A 21,345-nucleotide genomic window follows, 5' to 3' on the forward strand; every position below is an offset into this window, starting at 1 on the left:
AACGACCTCTTTGGGTAAAGATCTGGAAATTTCTTATAAAACCAAATGTAAACCTAACATATAATAAAACAACTTCACTCTTTGGTACTTACCCAAAAGAAATGAAAATAAATGTCCACAAAAAAGACTTGTATAAGGATGACCATAACAGCTCTATTCATAATATCCAAAAACTGGAAACAGTCCATTTATCCATCAATAGGAAAATGGATAAATTACAGTATATTCATACAATGGAATACTATCCAATGACTAAAAAAGAGAACAAATTGCTGATGCATGCAACAACATGGATGAATTTCAAAACCATAATGCTGAGTGAAAGAGCCTCACACGCAAGAATGCATATTGCATGGCTTATGTGTAATTCTAGACCAGGCAAATTTAATCTGTGTTTTTTTAAAAACAACAACAACAACAGCGGTATAATTATTGCCTCTGGAAGAATGGGGTCAGGGATCGATGGGAAAGGTGAATGCAGAACCTTCTGGGGTGCTGGTAATGTTCTATACCTTGAGATGGGTATGGGTTACACATATACATTTGTCAAAACTCAACCAGTGTTCACTTAAGATTTGTGCATTTTACTGGGTATACACATTACGTCAAAAGGGAAACAGGTTGAAAACAAATACTGAACCCTAGATCTGCATGCTGAGATACTGAGGGGAATGTGTATAGATGTTTGCAGTTGGAATTTGTCAAAAATATAAGCTGGATTGATGCACAGATATATGGTAAGCAAGTATAGTAAAATGTTAGTGGTAGAATCTAGATGGTGGATATGCTTACTGTAAATTTCTTTCAGTGTTGCGATATGTTTGAAAAGTTTCATGATAAAATTTCGTGCTACAAAAAAATTAAAGAACTCGCCAATAATTAGCCTCTTGATCTTAGTTTTTCAAGGTCCCGTTGACATGGTATGTCTTTGGTGATTGAGGCGAAGAATTTCTTCTTCCAGCACAGAAACCCTAAAAGTACAGTTCTCTAATGGACTAGACATCACTCTGTCCCTGAAAAAGATTTAAGCTTAAAGGGACAAATTTGGTGTCCCTTTATGACACCATGAGCTTATGCCTCTGTTGACACGCTTTTGTTACATTAACAGAAATGTTTTCTTTCCCGTTTCTAAACGCTACTCTCTGTTCTCTCTTGCCCCAACACTCTCCTGTGTAGGAATCTTCCTGCCATCCTGGACTGGGTGAAGACTCAGAAGCCTGGAGCCCTGGGTGTCAACATCATCACGTCTGACTTTGTGGACCTGGTGGACTTTGCCACAGCTGTCATTGAATTGAATGACCTCCTACAGGAGGATAGAGCTTTGGCTAAATGCTGATTTAACTTGTTATTTAACTTAATATTGAAGTTGTTGATCCAGGCTAGAGTTCTGAAGCGTTTCTTGTTAAGTTGGCCCCTGGGCAGTGATGGTGAAGGGAGTCAGAGGAGGGGATATTTTTTTTTTCCCCTCCTCACAGGGCCATTTGGATAAAATTACAGGGCTTTTAATTGCATTTTTCCCAAATGAGACTTTGTAAAAACTTAAGTCCGAGGGAAGAAAGCTTGTTTCATGTGATCAGGGTCAGCATCTCCCCAATGGCATATGATGTTGAATGTAATACGGAAGTGGGGTTTCCAGGTTCCACTGGGGTATTGAGTGTCCCCTAATTGGCCCAGTTCCCTGTTGTCTTCTGGGATGTTGTGTTTGAGGCAGAGAGAAGGCTGAAGCAGAAGGGCATTCCTGATCCAAAGGATGGCTCATGGCAGGTGTGGACTGCCCTGTGCGGTGGCTCTATCACCAGCCTGGGGCTCTGAGGGGAGAAAGGCCAAGCACCAGTTTTCTCTAAGCGTGTTAAACGTCACCACTTCTTCCCCAAGAGTAAGATGTATTTATCACCAAGCTATTTCAGCCACAAGCCATCTTGCAGTGCTTGTGCTGGTAATTGGTCATCTTCATTCTTTAGATAAACCGTGCGTACTGTCCTCGGTATCAGAAACAAGTGGGTTTGGAGCTGTTCTGTAACTCCTTGAAAACAAGACTACCTCGGGGACATTTGGGACGATGGTGTGTCATCCCGTGAGAAATACACAGTGTTGGAACACTTCCAGTTTGTGTCTTGATTGTTCTACTTTCTGCAGGTTGTTCTGAGCCTGCTAATCACCACTGAAGGAGGGCTTTGAAACTCAAGAGGGGACTTTTTTATTATTATCGATAAGAGGTGCTTATCTCTAAAGAGCCCTCTTGTGTTTTATTTATTTATTTATTCTTTTATTTATTTATAGGTTGAATATATTCAGTGCTTCTTACCTCAAGAGCACTCACAAAGGAGCTTCCTGAACTTTTCTCACCCAGGCCAGATGCTGCCACGGTCCTCCTCCCCTCCACAGGACCACGCATCTCAGGACCATGAGCGACCTCTGACTCTACTATAGATGCTGTAGATGTCCTGCCCCCCACCCCAGCCCATCACGCTGGGGACGGTGTTCGTGTGTGGGTATGGTCCAGACCCGAGAAGCCACTACCAAGCCGTGCACTGGAACAGAAGATGAAATGGGTCATGAAGAGCTCTCGGTTTTTAAGGAAAACCCTCTAGAAGAGGGATGAAAAGGAAGGTGCTAGAAAGAACACTGGCCATGGGAGTGTGTGTACTTCAGTGCTCCTCAGAACTCTCTGAGAATCCCTAAGGAAGTGTCGTCTTCTGGATCCTTAAGGCTGAAAGATAACACGGAATCCCGGACGGCTGTGTGCCTTTATACAGATGGTTGGACCACCTCCCAGCAGCTTCCCACACCTATGCTCCGATGTTCATGGCTGGATTTTGCATGTTGCCTGCCATGGGGGTGTCCTAGCTGAGCTGCTAAGAGCACATGCACACCCCTGACACTTGGTCTTCCAGGCTTTACATTGCTTAAAGTAATTTAAGCCCCAGCCGAGGACGTCACAACACAAAGGCCTCTGGTTTAACCGTTCCTTCTCTTGCATTTGAATCCCTCTCCAGAGATTGTTCTGGGATTTTATTGTCAGTTTTTTTAGGGCCTTCTCTGGAAAGGAGTGAGAAAGTGAGTACCCTCACTTTCTTAATTTTCCTTCGATTCTGATATTAAACTGCAGTGACAAGCTCTGAAATTCCCTAGCCTACCCTCAGGGTTTTATTTGTGTTGTCATTATTTCATTTTGGTCTTGATTTTAATACTTGGTCAATTGCTAGGGACTAGATCATTTCCCTTCTTTAAGCCCTTTGTTACTTGGCAAAGAGATATGGAGGCAAGAGGAGAATTATTCTGCTCTGTTTTATTTGAGCCTTAGCTTTGCCCAGGCGCTTGGTGCTATGAGGCCAGGTGTGTTGACAGGTATCTACACAGGATGCCAGTGACACCCAAGGGCTGCTGACTGTTCAGTGAAATGTTTACTTGATTTTCTCCTTTAGTGTTAAAATATATAGTTGCACTTCAGTTGGGTTGTAACATTTAAGTGCACCTCGGTGTTCATGACAAAAAAGCACAGAAAACCACACCAAGGTCGCACACATGGAGTCTTGCTTTTTCTGGAAGGGCTAGGCGCTCACTCCTTCCTGCTGCTTTGGGTTGCCAGCCTGGGCTGCATTCTGAAATTCTGCACAGGAGTTCTGGAAGATAGGAGGAGGATTATTTACAGTTCACCCTTGGTAAACACCCCTGAATTGGCAGAATTTCTGCCCCAAGACCAAGTTGCTTAATATATTGTAAAGGATGTGTGTGTTCTGCTCCTTGACCTCAGGCCAAGCAGGAGACTCAGTGATGGGACCGAGGGAAGAGACACTTTAGGTCTATGACTCATTCTGCAACTGCCAACAATAAAAAATTGTGACCTGATCACATCGCTTATTCTCACAAGGTCTTGGGATTTTTCGGATCAAACAAGGCTATCGTATTTGCTCAGAATGAACTTCAAGATCAGCGAAAAAGCTACTTGATTGAGCAAAAGAGGACTTTAGTTTCACAGGATTTGGGGCCACGTTCATTCTGAAATGTAGACTGAGTTTTTCTTGGGTTCCCAGGACCACTTCCCACATGGCCACACCTCCATGGCTTCGTGGCAAAGGGGACAGTCACAGGTTGCAGTTAGAGTAGAGCAGTGTTTAAAGGCTTGAACTTCGAGCCTTTTAGAGGTACCACCGTGGTTTCGTGGGTACAGAAGATATTCTTAGGATTGGAGAAAGAGGTCAAGATGGAATTGATGGAAGGGAATGATAAATTATTGAAGATTAAACTTTAAATTAATGGCAGATCTAAAAGCGTTATGCCAAAAATATTACATATTTGCTGTATGAGACTCTATAGTAATTAAGTGTAATTATTTCCTTAGTGCTGAGTCCAGATCCCTGCATTCTTGAGAACAGTTAAGCCACAGCCCAAACCCAGGATGTTATATAAACGCAAACAAAAACACAAGATCTGAGCCCAGGTACTGATCACCCTTAAGAATCCTACTTCTTCTAACATGACCTTATATTCGCATCAAAAAGTTTATCTTTCTAGGGGCTTCCCTGGTGGCGCAGTGGTTGAGAGTCCGCCTGCCGATGCAGGGGACACGGGTTCGTGCCCCAGTCCGGGAAGATCCCACATGCCGTGGAGCGGCTGGGCCCGTGAGCCATGGCCGCTGAGCCTGCGCATCCGGAGCCTGTGCTCCACAACGGGAGAGGCCACAGCAGTGAGAGGCCCACGTACCGCAAAAAAAAAAAGTTTATCTTTCTGTTCAATAAGACAATGTAGTGGAGCATTCTGGCATTAAATGCATTTCGTGGTGGGTCAGGATTTTCTACTTTCATTTATTCTGAAGTGCTGCCCACAGAGACATTATTATTACATACAATCCAGCTAGGGGGCTTAGTGCTAAACTAAAGGTGGAGAAACAGAAGAGATTAAGCCTGAAACGAAACTTTTGCTTCCTAGGAAGCAAAAGCACGATGCAAATTTAGGCCATCTTACAGAATTAGTTCATGCCACAGATGAAGTTTTTGTAATGGCCTTCATTGGCTAATTGCAGACTTTTGCTGATAGGTTCTGGGAGATGGAACGGGCTAATGATGGGGGCACAGCCATGAGACCCCCCCTCTCCTTGCAGAGCAGAGAAGCGATCCTGGGCTAAATCTGCCTTGGGTCTTTCATCTGGAATAAAAATGCTGTCTGCTGTTTTGCAAACCACACTCAACTAGCTCCCCCAAAACATCAGGTCCCTAATAATTAGGTTAAATGCCTGTGCACAGAGCGTGTACAGGGGCAGTAGTCTTCCTTGTGTGAGATGTGTAGAGAAATGCTACTTGGCTCATTTATCAAGAGAGTGGCTTAGGACGACAGACTTGTCCACCAGTGGCACCTTTAGTGACCCGTCAAATGAGATGAGTAGGGCTGAAAGCAATATCTGAGCTAGGGAGGTGAGCTTTCCCAAATACATGCTAAATAGTCACGTTATGCCAAAAGGAAATAAATAGAAACTGAAAACATAAAACGTCCAAACTGACAGGAAGTTTATTTTGTATGGCATAGAACGTGGCTGTCCCCCTAAATTCCGCCAACTTCCCTGTACATCTATCTCGCCCCTCTGCCTCAGACTGCTTCCTAGTATCTGCTGCCAGAGCTGTGTCAACTCAAATGTTGCCTTGGAACACACAGGAGTGAACTGATTGGGTGATAAGTGAATTAGCTGGAAACTTTACCCTTAATTCCAAATGATAGTGAACAGCTCTTTACTGCTCCGAGAGCTCCACTGTCCCCTTATCCTCTGGCTTCCCCAGAGTCCTACTAGAAAGAATGACACTAATGGCACTGTCATCACTGAATTGGCCCTAAACCAGGGGAATAGTGTACAAAATGCTATTGATGTTGTGGGCACAGTCTTAGACACTAAAAGTATCCTAACTCTCGCTATCCTGCCGTGGATATAGTGTTCTAGTCTTTTCTCCAACAAAACTTGTTCTTAGGACTTTTCAAACTTGTTTCTAAGCCTCATAGTTTGGATAAAATATTTTCCTTCCCTTCACTGGGAATCCAATCCCACAGTCTACTGAGGACCCCCCATCAGCAGTCTAGAGGCATTTTCCATATCTTTCGCTCTCATCTCCGTCATGGAATATACCACTGCCTCCTCTTGTCTCCTGGTCACCCTTGACCAGCTACTGATTACTGTTAATCCCAGGATGCTGGCAAAACTTACAATAAAAAGCACATACGTTCAATGATGTGCAAATGCACTCTTACCACAGTGGTTTTTGCACCTTACTCTCCTCAAAGGCATTATTCTGCGCCCCTACTCGTACCCCATCAATAGAACTTCACCTGATTGGACCCCAGACCTGGGGCCAGTACTTCATTCAAATAGTTGGGGCTTGCTCACAAACTCTGAGCCCAGCGAGAAGCACAGCATTTTGAAAAGTCAAATAAGCCTTCCGTAGCTTTGTACATTTGCAGTTTTACATTTGTTATTAGGTTAGAGCACTAATAACACTTCAGTCATAAATCTATCATATCAATATGATAAATCTTAGAACGTATTCTAGAAACAGTGGTACCTTACTGCTATTATACTTACTAATTTCTACCCTAATGGTAATAAGTATTACATGCAGATCATGTATGCATTATTTGTATTGTGTATATGCCAACTGTAAAAATTAACCTCACTGATTAGAAGGTACAGAGATTGTCAAAGTGAAAGTAAATCTTGGTCAATTCAGATGATAATGTGAATCTGATAAATGCTCTGTTAGATATTATATTTTGCTCTTTATGCTTGTTTTATATGACAATGCATGCTGTTTGCTAAGTAAAAAAATAATACATTATACCAATTTTTAAGGTTAGAATGAAAATTTTACATATATGCCGCTCGATACTCTGAAATGTATTTTGTGGCATAATTATCTTATTCGTATGCATTTCACGTGGCTTTTTTTCCCCCTAGGAAATAATTGTTCAAATATATCTCTCTCCATCTTTCTGGTAACCTGGATTAAACTGCTTAATTCAACCTAAAACATTGTAAAGCCAGATTACCTCATTTTAACTGTGAAAAAAGTTTAGTAGATATGATGACATGATATCTTTTCTTGTATTTGATTTGAACTACCTAAATAGGCTTAAACCTAATAATAAATATAAAACGTTGGCAGGCACTTTTCCTTTGTTGGTATGCAAATTTTATTATTGGCCCATTTCTAATTTTGTTTTAAAAAGTTACAGACTCAACGTCAATAAAATACCTGATTGGGCTTCCCTGGTGGCGCAGTGGTTGAGAGTCTGCCTGCCGATGCGGGGACACGGGTTCGTGCCCCGGTCCGGGAAGATCCCACATGCGGCGGAGTGGCTAGGCCCATATGCCACGGCTGGGCCACTGAGCCTGCGCGTCTGGAGCCTGTGCTCTGCAACTGGAGAGGCCACAATAGTGAGAGGCCCGCGTACTGCAAAAAAAAAAAGCCTGATTATAGTATATTGGATGAAGACCCTCTTAGCTTTGTCTCACACATACTGGAATTAGTTGCACAGGCCTGCGATTCCCAAAATGAGCTGTGCGTGAAATGTTCACAGTCTTGTCACCCATGCTTTTCCAAGCTTCACCCTCAGCGCTTCAGCTATTTGTACTAGGCTTAGGCTCGATCCTACTTACGTTCATGTTCTCATTTGACCAACACCTCTGGCCCATGTTACTCTGAGTGGTCACCAAATGCCCAGAAATAGAACAACGTGGAGATTATGTGTTGAGCATACAAGGAATAAATAAAAGTGGGCCTACAGTTTCTGTTGGCAATGAAGATTTCAATATTCTCCTCATTCCTAATTCTTTTTAATAGAGTATCTGAGGCCACTTAGTTTTGGTGAATTTCTCTTTTTACCCTATCCCCTACAAAAATAATGAGTTGAGGTGAAAGCCCTGTTTATGAATTTAGCAGAAATCAAATTAATTCTAAGTAATTATTCATTTCATATAGTTGAATGTTAGAACAGGTAATTAGGGATAATTATATTTCTATCCAAGTTATCATAGCAAGTGAAGAACATAGTCATAGTCAGAATTTTCTGCCTGTGTTTTTAGTTATTGTGTAGTAAGTCTACCATACTGTACTTTGGTTGGCTTTGATAAGTACCATTTCCAGTCATTTCCATTTGGTTTTAATAAAAAACAACATAATGTAGATAGGGCTGTGCCCAAACATAAGCGAAGCAGGTGTAACCTGCGTGGTGAAAGTGCAATGATTCTACCAGTCTGACTCAATTTCTGAACATACACTTGGGCTGAAACATTGCCCCATGACAATGGAACTGTTGCGTTATATATGAACCCTTTAATATCTAATCACAGTTTGTCATATTATAGCTGGGTTATAAACATTCTATTTAGCACAGAAACTAAGAACAGGCATTTCAGAGATGCATAGACCTGGATTTCTGTCCCAACTAGAGCATGCCCTGGCCATGTGATCTTAGGCAAACTAATATCTCTAAGTATATAGGATATAGGACTAATAATACCTACTATGAAGGGTTATTGAGAAGTCCAAACAAGAAAATATATGGAAAACATCTAGCACAGAGCCTGGCACATAGTAAATATTCGAGTAACTATTAGTCTTAATACTAGGGTGGGGACTTTGCACCCGCCCCCTCCAAAGAGCACCCAGCACAGCCTCTTCTACACGGTTGACTGCTAACCATTGTGTCTACTGGTAAATGATTTAACAGAAACCAATCAATGAGAGAGAAAGCAGATACATTCAGACAGTGAAAGAGAAAGTTGCACAATCCCTGGACCAAATATATTGATACAGTGCTCAGAGAGTGGGATTCATACCACTGGTGGTCTGCAGAATGATGTAAGGTGGAAAGCGGCCACATCCTAATAGCATTAATATCGTCAATCACTTAACCATTCTGATTAGCTGAGGCGAAAGTCTCAGCTTAGTGACAAAAATCTCTTTGACCCTTGTTTGTTCAGCAAAAACAAAAAAGATAATAGTATCTAGCGAACATTAAATGTCATTTTGTATTGTATTTATCTTTTGGTTACCTCCTCTCTGTAGCAAAGTGATCCAGGGTTTTTCAAGAGTGATATAAAATTTCCTTCCAAAATAAATTTAAGTTTAAAAAAAAATACTAGAAATACCCTTAAGGAGCTTACAGAAGAGCAGGGATAGGAAAAATAAGTAAGCATGCAATTACAATACAGTGTGATAAGTGATACGAAAAGGTAGAAGAGATGACATACTGGCTTAAAAAAAGTTTTCCAATGTAAGTAACCTTGACTAATGAGTAGCAGTTAACCTCGTGGGGTGGAGGTGTGGGTGCAAAGGTGGGCATCTCTGTGATAAGGCACAGACACAAAAAAGAGCAAACATGTAGATACACAGATAGTTCAGTATGGCTGGAGCACAGACATACAGGGAATAAAGAATCAGTTAACAGACTGGAGAGGTAGGCAGGGCCTGATCTCAAGAGGCCTTATAACCCATTCTAGGAGATTTGGACTTGATCCTGAGGACAGTGGTGAGCCAATGAACATTTTCAGCACATTTACATTTTAGAAAGATAATACTGGCTGTAATGTTGACATTGGCTTTGAGAGAAGATGAATTAAGCAGAGCTAACTTGATTCCTTTATAGCAGACTCCTCAGAGCCTCTGTTAATATATACTGTGAATTTGTGAGAGAATTATATAGCATAAAGCCCTTTCCAAACCTAAAAAAATTAAAAATAATAATAAATTTAAGTTTTTTTAGAGTCCACTGTGAAGAAGCTATGGGAATGACCTATGTTTACGGTGCTTTCCGGGCCGAAAATGATTGCAATTGATTCTACCACACTTTTGCCGAGAATTGGGTTTGGTTGGGCTCTTTTTGAACATCTTTACTAAATACATAAATAAACTACTATTTGAGATAGGGAATCACCTCTTTTTTTCATAAGGGAACTTTCTTCGTGTTTTCTGCAGAAGGTCCTCACTTAGACCATCTTCTCTCCACGTTGTCTGGGCAGCAGTTTAAACTTGGGGGAAAGAGGTCCTGGAGTCACTCAGTCCCACAGATGGCTGTACCCGGTTAGCACACAATGCAGAGAGCAAACCCCATTCCTCCAGCTTCGAAAGTGACTCCTTTTCTGTGACTCCCTGAAGCTGGGATGCTTGGATGTCCTGGATTTTTCTTGTGTTTTTTTTTTTTCCCCAAAGGAATTCTTCTTGATCAGCAGCATGTTCTTTGTTTACCCCTCTGCTAATCTGCTCAGTATGACTAAAGGAGTGTTATTATCTTTAAGACATGAAACCTTTCATTCTCAGAGAGAGTGGAGGGTTGCAAGGGAGGGACAGTGGCCAAAGCCCATGTGCCTCAAACCTCACCCGGGATGGCCTGGACAAGTGCCAATAAAACAAAGTGCTGGTCAGCCCAGGGTGTTTGCACAGCTGGGCAGTGTTTGGGGACAGCACGGGTGGGGAAGGGGGACACAGAAGTGTCAGCCTCTGTCTAGTAACATCATGCCAAAGAAGCCTTAGGCAAGCAGATGGATTTAATCTAAGGGGACTGCTGTCTAAAGACTTTCCTGCCTCGATCCCCAGTGGGTATGTTCTCAGTCAGGGTGCAGAGAGTTTCATTTCCAGATCTCTGTGAAATATAGGACATTAGATTGCCTTTTACAAAAGCGTCCCCCACCAGCAACCTTGTGAGTATAGAACTAACTTGCCAGACATGGTGGGGAAGCTGCGGCGGGAGTGGTGGAATGCTTTAGTAGAGCCAGAATGCGCATGCGCTGAAACAACACAAAATTTTCGATGTATATGCACTTTTTCCTGGTAGAGGATCCATAGCTTTCATCAAGGAATCTATGATGCTAAAAAGTTATATACCATTGCCTTTCAAGTGCCCATGAGAACGAATTATCATTTAAATGTTGTTAAGCAAGCAAAGATGGCTAATTTAGGCTAGCACTAGGAAGCCTTGGTCCTTCCTGTGACAACAAAACTAACTAAATTAAGACTCACGCATTTGTTCACTAAAAGTGCTCTCTTTCAAGACGTAAGATTGGATAGAACAAGATAAAAAGGAACAGACTAAGCCAAGTCCAAAGGATCCTAAGAGACAGTTAGATGAGCTCTAGCAAGAGAGGAGGGCGGGAAAGCCAGAGCAACCAGGCCCACTGGCAGACACAGAGAGATGACTGGGCACGAGGCACAGATCTGAGCACAAGTTCAGAGGCAGGTGGGTACATCGGAGCCTCCCCAGAGAAGGGCAACCAGGAGAGTGAAGAAGCCGGAAGTCACGTCTCATGAGAAAGCAGGAAGGTTGGGTTTAGAAAAGATTGAGAGAAAGGTGACAGGGATATTTATGACTGAGATTTTAGAATCTTATGACTTTAGATGTGGAAGGGACCAAAGAACATTTGTGCCATTGCTCATGTTACAGGAGGGGAAACAAAACCAGAGAGGACTGCCTGGCCTAAGGCAGAGCTGACACTAGAATTTGGTCTCTGAGTCCCTTCCCATCATTTCCAGCTGCCTCCCTGAGTGCCTGATGTGCAGGAAAGAACTAGAACTCATGAGCTGCCATTTCAGGAAGGTAGATCACGGCTTCATAAAAAGCATCTGTATGTGGAATGGGACGCTGAGTGAGCTAGTGAGCTCACCATCATAACGACTATTTCTGAGAGAGTGTATATTAGTTTCCTATTGCTGTTATAACAAAGTAACCACAAACAATGGTTTGCAACAGCACAAATTTTTTATCTTTCCAGTCTGGAGCCAGACGTCTAAAATGGGCCAGCAGGGCTGTGTTCCTTCAAGAGTCCCTAGAGGAGAATCCATCTCCTTACCTTCAATTTCTAGAAGCCAACTCCCTGCATCTTCAAAGCCAGCAGTGTAGCATCTTCAATCTCCCTCTGACTCTGGTTCTGTCATCTCATCTTCTTTGATTCTAACCTCTTATGAGGACCCTTGTGATCCATTAGTCCCACCTGGATGATCCAGGATAATTTTCCATCTTAAAATCCTTAATTGATCACATATGCAAAGTGTTATTTACCATATAAGGTGGCTTATTCACAGGCTCTGGGGATGAAGACATGGACATCTCTGGGGGCTCTTATTCAGCCTGCCATAGAGTGGATCCTGAAAGGTGCATTCACACTGATACTGAGTTTAAAGCAGGCCTGACTTCAAATCCTGGCTCCAGCACCTATTCATTGCTCAACAATTACCCCTTTGAGTCTCTGTCCCCTCATCCACAAAAAAGAATAAAATCTCAAGGTTATGATTATGAGGATTTGAGGCAATATATATATAAAATGCTTAACATAGAGTGTGCCCTCAGTAAGTGGCAGCCATATTTGTTCAAGGAACTTCCAGGTGATTCCCACCAGACAGGAATTCCATAGAAGACATTCCATTATTAAGTTCTATAAGATTTGATAAAGTGACCTCCAAATTCTCTTCTGAGATTCCTAAAATAAAAGGGAATGAAGTAAAGGGGATTTTTCTCCCAGATATAATTGTGTTGTCTACTTCACAGATCCAGATCTGTCCCACACTAGGTCTTACCTATCCTTTCTGTGCAGCATCTGGCCAAAACTCTGGTGGTCCCTTGAACACATACCCAGGTTTTCTTCCCTCTTCACGCATATTGGATGTTAGGTGGAGGGAGATTATTCTTGAGATTGACTAGACTAGATAGACAGTATTATTCCTTTTACGTGTCAGGAAGTTAGAACTCAGAAGGTAACTAATTTGCCCAAGTTAGCTCAGTCAGAGGCTGAGCCAGGACCCTACTCATTTCTGCCTCATTCCCAACCCATTGGGAATGAGGTAATTGATTTTCTGGGTTGTCAATAGCTAACAGACCCTGCTTTTTGGCCCCTGTGGTACTGCTGTCTGATTGTGTCACCTAGATCTCTGGTTGGGTTTGAGCAGGATTGAGAGCCTGACCTGGTGTGTAATGATTGGCCAGACCAGGCAGCTGAGACCGGCACGAGCTCCCGCCTTCACATCTGTCAACATACCTGGCTGCAAGCAAATTGCTGCACGTGACCACTGTGTCCAGGAGCCAGAGAGACCGGGAAAGGAAACAGAGGCGAACATCTCAATTTCGTGCTTGGGGGAGAGGTAGAAGCCTGTGTCGATGCTTCTTCCAAACATCCCAAAGTCTTCAGCAAGGATTGGAACGGTCTCAGACCACCCCTGCTGAACCAGGAAGGAAGCTGAGGGAAGAATCCAGATCGAGAAGCAGCAATCAAGGTAGGTGATCTGTCTGGTCACAGACCTTTCTCTGGAGATCACAAAGCAAGCGCTTGACCCAACCTTGCAGCCAGCACGTCTCGGGTGATGTTCTGCTGAAGGAGGTGTGGTCGATGTGGGCTTATGTCGGGCAAATCAAATCATTTGTCCTCCGACGTGTTCTGAAAGTGGGTTGTATTTTTCTTCCAGCTTCTCTCTCCTTTGAAAATTGCTGCTGTTCTTCTACATATTTCAAAAGTTTAAAAAAAATCTTTCATCATAAAAAATCCTATTTGTGATTTGTTGAAATTCTTCCATCGGTCACGGCTCTGAAAACATGGCTTTGTTCCAGAATTTCGTTTGCATGAATTCTTTTCACTTTCAAAATACACCAAAGAGGACAGTTTGCAATTATTCTGAGGAACGCACAGTCCATGCAGAGGCTGTAAACCTCAAAAGACAGGATATCCCAGGAAGCCATGTGCATTTTTCTGCTTTGGAACCTAGGGAGTTAAAAGTCTTGAAATTGCTGGAGCAGAATCAAGCCTATTTACCTAAGCTTATCACCCCAGGCAGCAGGTCAATCATTTACTGATGCCAGGCTCTTTCCTACCTTTGGTGGAGGACCGCTAAAGCCCTTGCCTGATTCTCTCTAAAGAATGGACACAAGGCAACTTAGAAGATACATTTCTCTGAAGCTATGGCCTCCAGACCAGAGTACATTTTTACCCTGCCCAGAGTAGTAAATGCCACAGGGTCCTTCCCAGCTCGATAATAAACGTGAGCAAGTACACAAGCTGGATATCTGACACCACCTGGGGCATAAGAGCTCATGACTTTGGAGAAGCTTCTCCTGCTGCTGGAAGTCTATAGGGAAGAAATAGACTAGCTCTAGAATAAGTTATTATTCTAGGGGGGGACTGAGGTTGTTACATAATCCTCAAAAACATGGAATTTTCCCCTCCAAGTCTACACATTCCAGAAACATGTTATTCTTAGTGAACACGATCCACTCTTATTTAGGCCTGAATGTAACTCCTCTAGAAACATTGTCATATTGTCACAGCATATGTCTGTCAGGTCTGTGCAGTGGTTCCTGTTTTTTATAATTATTAGAAGCCTAGTGGTAGGGAGGCCCTATTTTTCTGAACTCCCTTTGGGGAAGGGGCTGGGCCATGTATTTGACCTGGTAATGTTTGACACTATTGTTTTGGGCTGTGTTGGGTCTTCGTTTCTGTGCGCGGGCTTTCTCTAGTTGCAAAGAGAGGGGGCTACTTTTCGTTGCGGTGCATGGGCTTCTCATTGCGGTGGTTTCTCTTGTTGCAGAGCACAGGCTCTAGGCGCGTGGGCTTCAGTAGTTGTGGCACGTGGGCTCAGTAGTTGTGGCTTGTGGGCTGTAGAGCACAGGCTCGGTAGTGGCACACAGGCTTAGTTGCTCCGTGGCATGTGCGATCTTCCCGGACCAGGGCTCGAACCCATGTCCCCTGCATTGGCAGGCAGATTCCTAACCACTGTGCCACCAGGGAAGTCCCAATGTTTGACACTATTTTTGTCAATCGTTATGGAACTGAAGTGACTCCCCTCTGCTGAGGTTTGTGGCTGGAGGTTTTAAGTGGCTCCGGCAGTTAACTAGAGGCAGGAGTTGAGGCCACTGAGACTGCAGCCCAGACACAAACCCCATGTGTGATTTTCCATGAATCTGGGGCTAATTCCCAGGAATGTGGTGAAGAATTCTGAGAAACTGATAGATTTCTGTGACAATATTAAGCTCAGTAAAATGGTAAGTGTGTATCTGGCCGGTTTCCAGAGAATTCTTGGAGATAAAGATGGAGGTGGTTTTGAAGAGGGGGAAGGGTGTCAGTGCATTCAAATGTATTGGCCAGATTTACCCACAGTCCTGTAGGCTGTCTGTCCCACACTAGGTCTTACCTATCCTTTCTGTGCAGCATCTGGCCAAAACTCTGGTGGCCCCTTGAACATATACCCAGCTTTTCTTCCCTCTTCACGCATATTGGATGTTAGGTGGAGGGAGATTATTCTTGAGATTGACTAGACTAGATAGATAGTATTATTCCTTTTACGTGTCAGGAAGTTAGAACTCAGAAGGTAACTAATTTGCCCAGGTTCGCTCAGTCAGAGGCTGAGCCAGGATTCTACTCATTTCTGCCTCATTCCCAACCCATTGGTTTTCCCAAGTGGCCATGGAATTAAGCACATGCAGGAGCTTAAATTGGGTGGTGGGTGGGAATGTCACTGAGGAAAGCAAGGCTGACTAACAAAGTCAGTGGTTCTCCACTGGCCCTTGGATGTGTCATGCCCTGGGCCAGTTGGGTACCACTGTAACCAAAAGGCCAGCATTGACTAGATTGGACCTTCTTTGAGGGGAGGTAAAGGGAGGAGTGGGTGAGCAGCACAGAGAAGTGTTCCCGGTTCTAGTGGTGGCAGTCACTGGGGTCTTCCCAGTCCCGAATATTTCCTAAGGAAACCCAGGCAATTCTCAGGCTAGATCTCTACCCCATTCCCTTCCAGAGATTCATGAGCCCCAACTAAAATACAACACCTGCACTATTTCCAGGGAAAACTGACACCATCTTAATCTTTCTCTGAAAACTGAAGAATTTAATTACTGTTTCACTTCACCTCAGCTAATATCCACTCATCTAAATCCAATGGATTTGGACAGAAAGACGCTTGCACTATTTTTCGGATTCATCCTAAAAATTCCATTAGCTGTCTGGCAGACATTCCAAAGCAGCCACAATTCCTGAGCATTTACAAGATCAAGATAAAGGAATGCCATAATGAAATGTGGTTGGCTAAACAACTTTGAACAAAGAGTTTCTTCTTTTTTACTGACCCACCTCATACATACCTAAGAGTGTGATAGCAAAGGCATTACAAACAAGGATTGCATCACCAAGTCCACTGAGTGCCCTTTTTTTATACAGCTGGCCCCGCATGAACTCTACTCATTTTTGTTAACTTAGGATAAACAGGATAAAAAAATGTTTTGTTAACATTAGGATAAAGAGAAAAGTTGAAGCTGAAATATAAGGATGAATAACAACATTTCACTTTTATCCAGTGCTTCTTAGGACCAGGAATTGAACTATTGCTTTTCTGTCCTCATTTCTTTTTCATTTAATCCCTGTAAGAAATTTACAATACTTGCTCAAGTCACAGAGCTGGTGAGATGAGGTGAAATTTGAGTTGGAGCCTATCTGACTCCAAAGCCCATGTTCTCTACACTCCGGGAAAAATACTCACCAAACAGTATCTATACTATTTGTATTTTAAGTGTAAAAGACTAAGGAGTCCTTTCTAAATTATTTGCTTGGATCCTCAGAGTATATATTTATGACACACACACACCCCCATAGTATCCTTGATCCTATACAGGTATAAAAATCAATATCACAGTGGTTTTCCTCTCCTCCAGGAAAGTAACCACAAAACGCACACACACACACACACACACACGCACGCACAAACAATTGCCCACAGGTTAGCACATTTATCCCTTTCTGAAACTGCAAGAGAAAATTGTTTTTCTCTCCTGGTTCACAAACATTGTTTAGTTTGTTTGATTTTAACGTGACATAGAAACAAATTTTTTATGCATTATACCAGGATTTTTTTGATGTTTATTTCTACAAATCTCTGTCTTTGAGAAAGCTAAGTATGTCAAAACTTTCCAGTATGGTTTTATTTAATCTTCATAAGAGCCCTGTAAGAGAAGTGTCATTTTCTGATGATAGCCTTTGAAATAAGGAACCTGAGACTCATTCAAGGTGAGTGTCCTTCTCAATATCACTCAGCTGACACGTCCCAGAGGGTTCGGGACTCCAAATTCTTTGCTCTTTTTTTCTAATACACAAACAGTTCTCTGGATTCCTAAGGCTTACAAATGATAAGAATGGGACACACAGCTATTTTCAGAAATTAAAAGTGCCGAATGACTACACAGTCTGTTCTCAGGCTACAGAGACCCACTCAGATAGTGACTGTTTTGGGCTGGGATTCTATCGGATCAGTATGGTAATGTTGTTACTCTAATTAGATTTTCATTGAGTACTGGAAATGAAGACACTAATTGTTACTTAATAAAATCTGCCTCAAAGGCAAAAACTTTTAAACCCACGTGCCCACGAGCAAAATAAGATCGCAAAGAAATTCTTGCTTGGAGAAATCAGTGGTAACAAATCACTGTCCTCTAATCTATTCCATGCCTGGGGGACCAGTGTATGTGAGTAGGGCTTACAGAGCCCCCGTGGTGTCTCTTGATATACACAAGTCCTCTCTTGGTTAACTCTGTAACCAGATGAATGTCTCATGAGTCAAGCAGTTGCTAAATAGTAGGAAACCTAAGGAGGTTGAGAATCCATCCTAGATATAGTCCCAATACCTATAGAAGCCAACTAAAGTTACAGGAGGAATTCTTGTGCCCTATGAATTCCATTTGTCTTAAAATGCTATGAGGAGTCAGAAAGCCCTGCATCAGCTGTGAATCTGGGTGAGGACTAATCATCTTTTTTTTAAAAAAAAAAATTTATTTATTTTTATTTTAGGCTGTGTTGGGTCTTTGCTGCGGTGCGCGGGCTTCTCTTGTTGCCGAGCACGGGCTCTAGGCACGTGGGCCTCAGTAGCTGTGGCACTCGGGCTCAGTAGTTGTGGCTCGTGGGCTCTAGAGCACAGGCTCAGTAGTTGCGGCGCACGGGCTCAGTTGCTCCGCGGCATGTGGGATCCTCCCGGACCAGGGCTCGAACCCACGTCCCCTGCATTGGCAGGCAGACTCTCAACCACTGCGCCACCAGGGAAGCCCAGGACTAATCATTTTTTTACTCCTAATGCTTTACTGGGAACTGCACCTGGTTGGTCACCTGAGTCTCCATCCCATGTGGCAGTCTTGTTGTCCGCGTCCTTGCCTTGGGGTTCATACACATCTTCATCACAACTTTTGTCCTCATTTCTGTGACGTCAGAGGCTCTAAGGATATTGGTGCCGGAGAACCTATAAGCTTTGGGCAATGAGAAAACAGAACGAAACTTCTGCCCCTGCCCTGCACCAGCTTGAAAATTATTTCCCTCCTTTCTACAGTTCCAAGGTCAAGTTTTCCTTGGGAGCAGCTAAGAAACTAAAGGTCACAAAAGCTGGCAATTCGCCATGCCTTGGAGGGCTTCCCAGAAAGCAAAAGGAAAATGAGATTGTTTTCATATAAGACCTCTGTAGTTGGAGGACAGGATTCAAACAGTTTGAATTTGCGGTTTCACTGTGCACTTAGGTAACCCCCATAAAGTCCAGCGTTGTTTTTTTTTTTTTTTCCTAAAGCCAAAGCAATATCAAAAACCCTTCCTGCAGAGAACTCTAGCTAGGCAGAATTCTTTTTTATCATTGCTGGGCTGATGTTTTCAAGCATTCATTTCTTAAAATAAGCCTCATATGGTGCATTTAGCTGGACCTCTTGTTTATTTCTGGATAATGATGGCTGTCATCCATGGGACCTGCTTCGTGGTGCTCTCATTAGATTTCACAAGGTAAGCAGCTGGAAATTTGTGGTTAGTATGTGAGCAGGTAGCAAGAAGAGAGGAAACTCAAAGGCTGACCAGAGATGTTGCAGAAAGCAGACTTCTCTCTAACCAAAGGAAAACCCGTATCTCAATTCAAAGGAGATGCAACCTCAAGTTCAAACATAGGTATTCCACAGAATTGAGCTCTGCTTCCTAGACAGGAATCCCGAATATAGGCAAGAACCAATGTTTAGACTTCCTCAAACCTGACTGTTCTCTACCAAAATTCAACTCTTTTTGTTTCTCTTTGGAGAATGGAAGTGCCCCTGAGAAGAGGTATTATTATAGAATGTAGTTGTGTTGGTAACTTGCAATCCAACAAATAGATCATAAAACATAGCCCAGTTGTAGGCATCCCGATCCTGACTCCACCAGTGTCTTGCTCTGCACCTTGGTGCCGGTTTCTAAAGTTCTTGCTGGTGACTCAGTTTCAACTCTTTACCATCTGCATCCTTCCTGTGAAGAACCACAAACATCTGTTAACAGGTCATCTTCACTTCTGCAATAGTCACCCACTCTCTCCCAGAAACATGTTAGGTGCTATTTTTGAAACAGGATTAAATAATCTTAGAGGTCTTAAACTTATCAAGTGAGCCAAGCCACAGCCTCCGTAGAGTCCCCCGTTTGGGTCTCTTTGTGTGTATAAATGCACTTCTAATTATTTGTAGAGTACTCTGATGATTACGAGTTTTCAATAAATATTCCTTGGTGATAATAAACTAGTAATTGACTGTAAATTGAGTAGAAAAAGTGATTTATTAAAAAAAAAAAGACTTTGGAATTTCCAGGGATGACTAGCAAACTAGAAGTATTCACTGTGGTGCGGAGGGAATGGTGCATCTTTGACTCCTGCCCCTCCCTAACCCACCTCAGCTGCCTGCCCAGGGTTGCTCACCCGTTGCTAACTGGGTGCCTGTGCTCATGTCCCTTCTTGTAAGCTTCATGAAAGGCTATTTGTAATGAAGAGAAGGCATAACGAGGAAGAAGAATGCATCAAAGATCTTCCCCGAGGCCCCAAACTGAAAGGACAGTTTTCTTTAGAGAGACTCTAACTTCACTCTTATATTCTGCAGAGATGAATGATCATCAGGATGACGGACAGAATTATGACGTTCTGTTCCAAACACTGATATTTTTTTATTTTTAACCTCAGGTTATTTTACTCTGCTCTCCTTTTCCTATAAAAAGGAAAGAATAATGTTGCTCACTGTGACATTGTATGAGAGAAAGCTGCCCAGGGCAGTACTGTTCAAAGGAAACTGCTAATTGCACCAAGCACCAAGGCATGATGGGAAGTTCTCATAAAGAAAATGTGTAGCATCCTGGCACATACCAGTTCACTTCGTCGCCACAGACCATGCCCAGGGAGCTCTAAGGCCCTGAAGAACCACTCTCATAAGTAATGGCAAAGAACCTCTGGTCCAACAAGAAAAGCACTCAAAGAAATTGGGCATCAGTGGTCTCATGTTTCAGTAGCAGTCAGAGACTGCATCATCTTGCTGCCCATTTTTGTTCCCTCTTAAAGATGAGAGAGGGAAAGACAACATTAATTATAATCACTAAGGGTTATCTGGCAATTTTCCAGGTGATGAGGGAATGACTTTAATTCAGTCAGAATAGACCAATTTCCTGGCAGCATCCTCAAGTGACTTTCTATTGTACTCGGCAAAAATCTTACTGAGTTTTCACATTTCTCAGTTTTGATTCTATTCCTAATATCTAATTGACTTCTTAGGTAGTCTTCTGGGGAGAGGGGTCTGTAACACAATAAATAATGCTTACCTAATAGTCTGCATACTGGCTACACTTACGTTCTAGAAGCCACAAAACAAACCATGCAAAGTCACCCTTGGGCTGCCCACCATATACATTCAGCTAAAGCAGGTTAGGAAAAGAATAGACTTATGTTTCAATCATGAACTACCTTTTAGTGAGGCCAGAGAACCAAAATGGCCTATGGTTCCAACAGTCATTATCAGTGTCAAATTTTAGCTCAATGTAGACCTCAATGTGCTCCCATCAAGTTTAAAAAAAAAAAAAAAAAGTCAAGGTGCTGAAATATGGGACAATTTCATATATTCTCTAATGTTAATGAACAAGTGGCCAAACACCAGTTGGCACCTTCATAACTTTTTTTACAGGGTCAGTGAGCACACCTTGTTTCTTGAATTGAACTGAATTCCTAATATTGAACTAGATTCTCTAGCCCTGCCAGTTTTCTAGCAGGAGGAGAAGTGTTTCAGAGCATGCGGCAATATGGAACTCTGTTTTCCCACTTTCAAAAAGCCATGTGGCCACATATACACTTACCTCTAGTCCTCATTCTGCCCCATGAGTATCCCATCTGTGCCTGAGAGTCTGCTAGACAGTGAAGGTAAGGAGGGGCATAGCCAGCAGAGACTTTCCAAGAGATGCAGGAACAGTTCCTGACAATCCTGTTTTTCGCTGTGCATTACCTGAAAGGGAAAAGGCAACATTTTGAACAGAGGAGACTTTCATGCCATAAATCATCAGGCATTCGTAGGCACCAAGTGTTTTACTGTAATTGCAGTGGA

The 21,345-nt window shown here is 42.7% G+C and overlaps 2 protein-coding genes across 7 annotated transcripts in view; both read left to right on the forward strand.

Annotated features, from left to right (window-relative positions):
• PLCXD2 (phosphatidylinositol specific phospholipase C X domain containing 2) overlaps nucleotides 1-2,180 on the forward strand; it is a 43,823-nt gene extending 41,643 nt beyond the window's left edge. The window contains exon 4 of the mRNA XM_029214840.1: nucleotides 1,177-2,180. Within this exon, the coding sequence (XP_029070673.1) occupies nucleotides 1,177-1,336 (160 nt within the window). The 3' untranslated portion in view covers nucleotides 1,337-2,180. The remainder of the gene's footprint in view (nucleotides 1-1,176) is intronic.
• A 10,835-nt stretch (nucleotides 2,181-13,015) lies between these two features.
• PHLDB2 (pleckstrin homology like domain family B member 2) overlaps nucleotides 13,016-21,345 on the forward strand; it is a 246,037-nt gene continuing 237,707 nt past the window's right edge. For all 6 annotated transcript variants that reach the window (XM_029215012.1, XM_029215017.1, XM_029215008.1 and 3 more), the window contains exon 1: nucleotides 13,016-13,244. The gene's annotated coding sequence lies outside the window, so the exon portion shown is untranslated. The remainder of the gene's footprint in view (nucleotides 13,245-21,345) is intronic.

Source organism: Monodon monoceros, unplaced genomic scaffold (assembly GCF_005190385.1).
Source record: "Monodon monoceros isolate NGI ecotype Baffin Bay Population unplaced genomic scaffold, NGI_Narwhal_1 Super_Scaffold_11, whole genome shotgun sequence".
NCBI lineage: Eukaryota > Metazoa > Chordata > Mammalia > Artiodactyla > Monodontidae > Monodon > Monodon monoceros.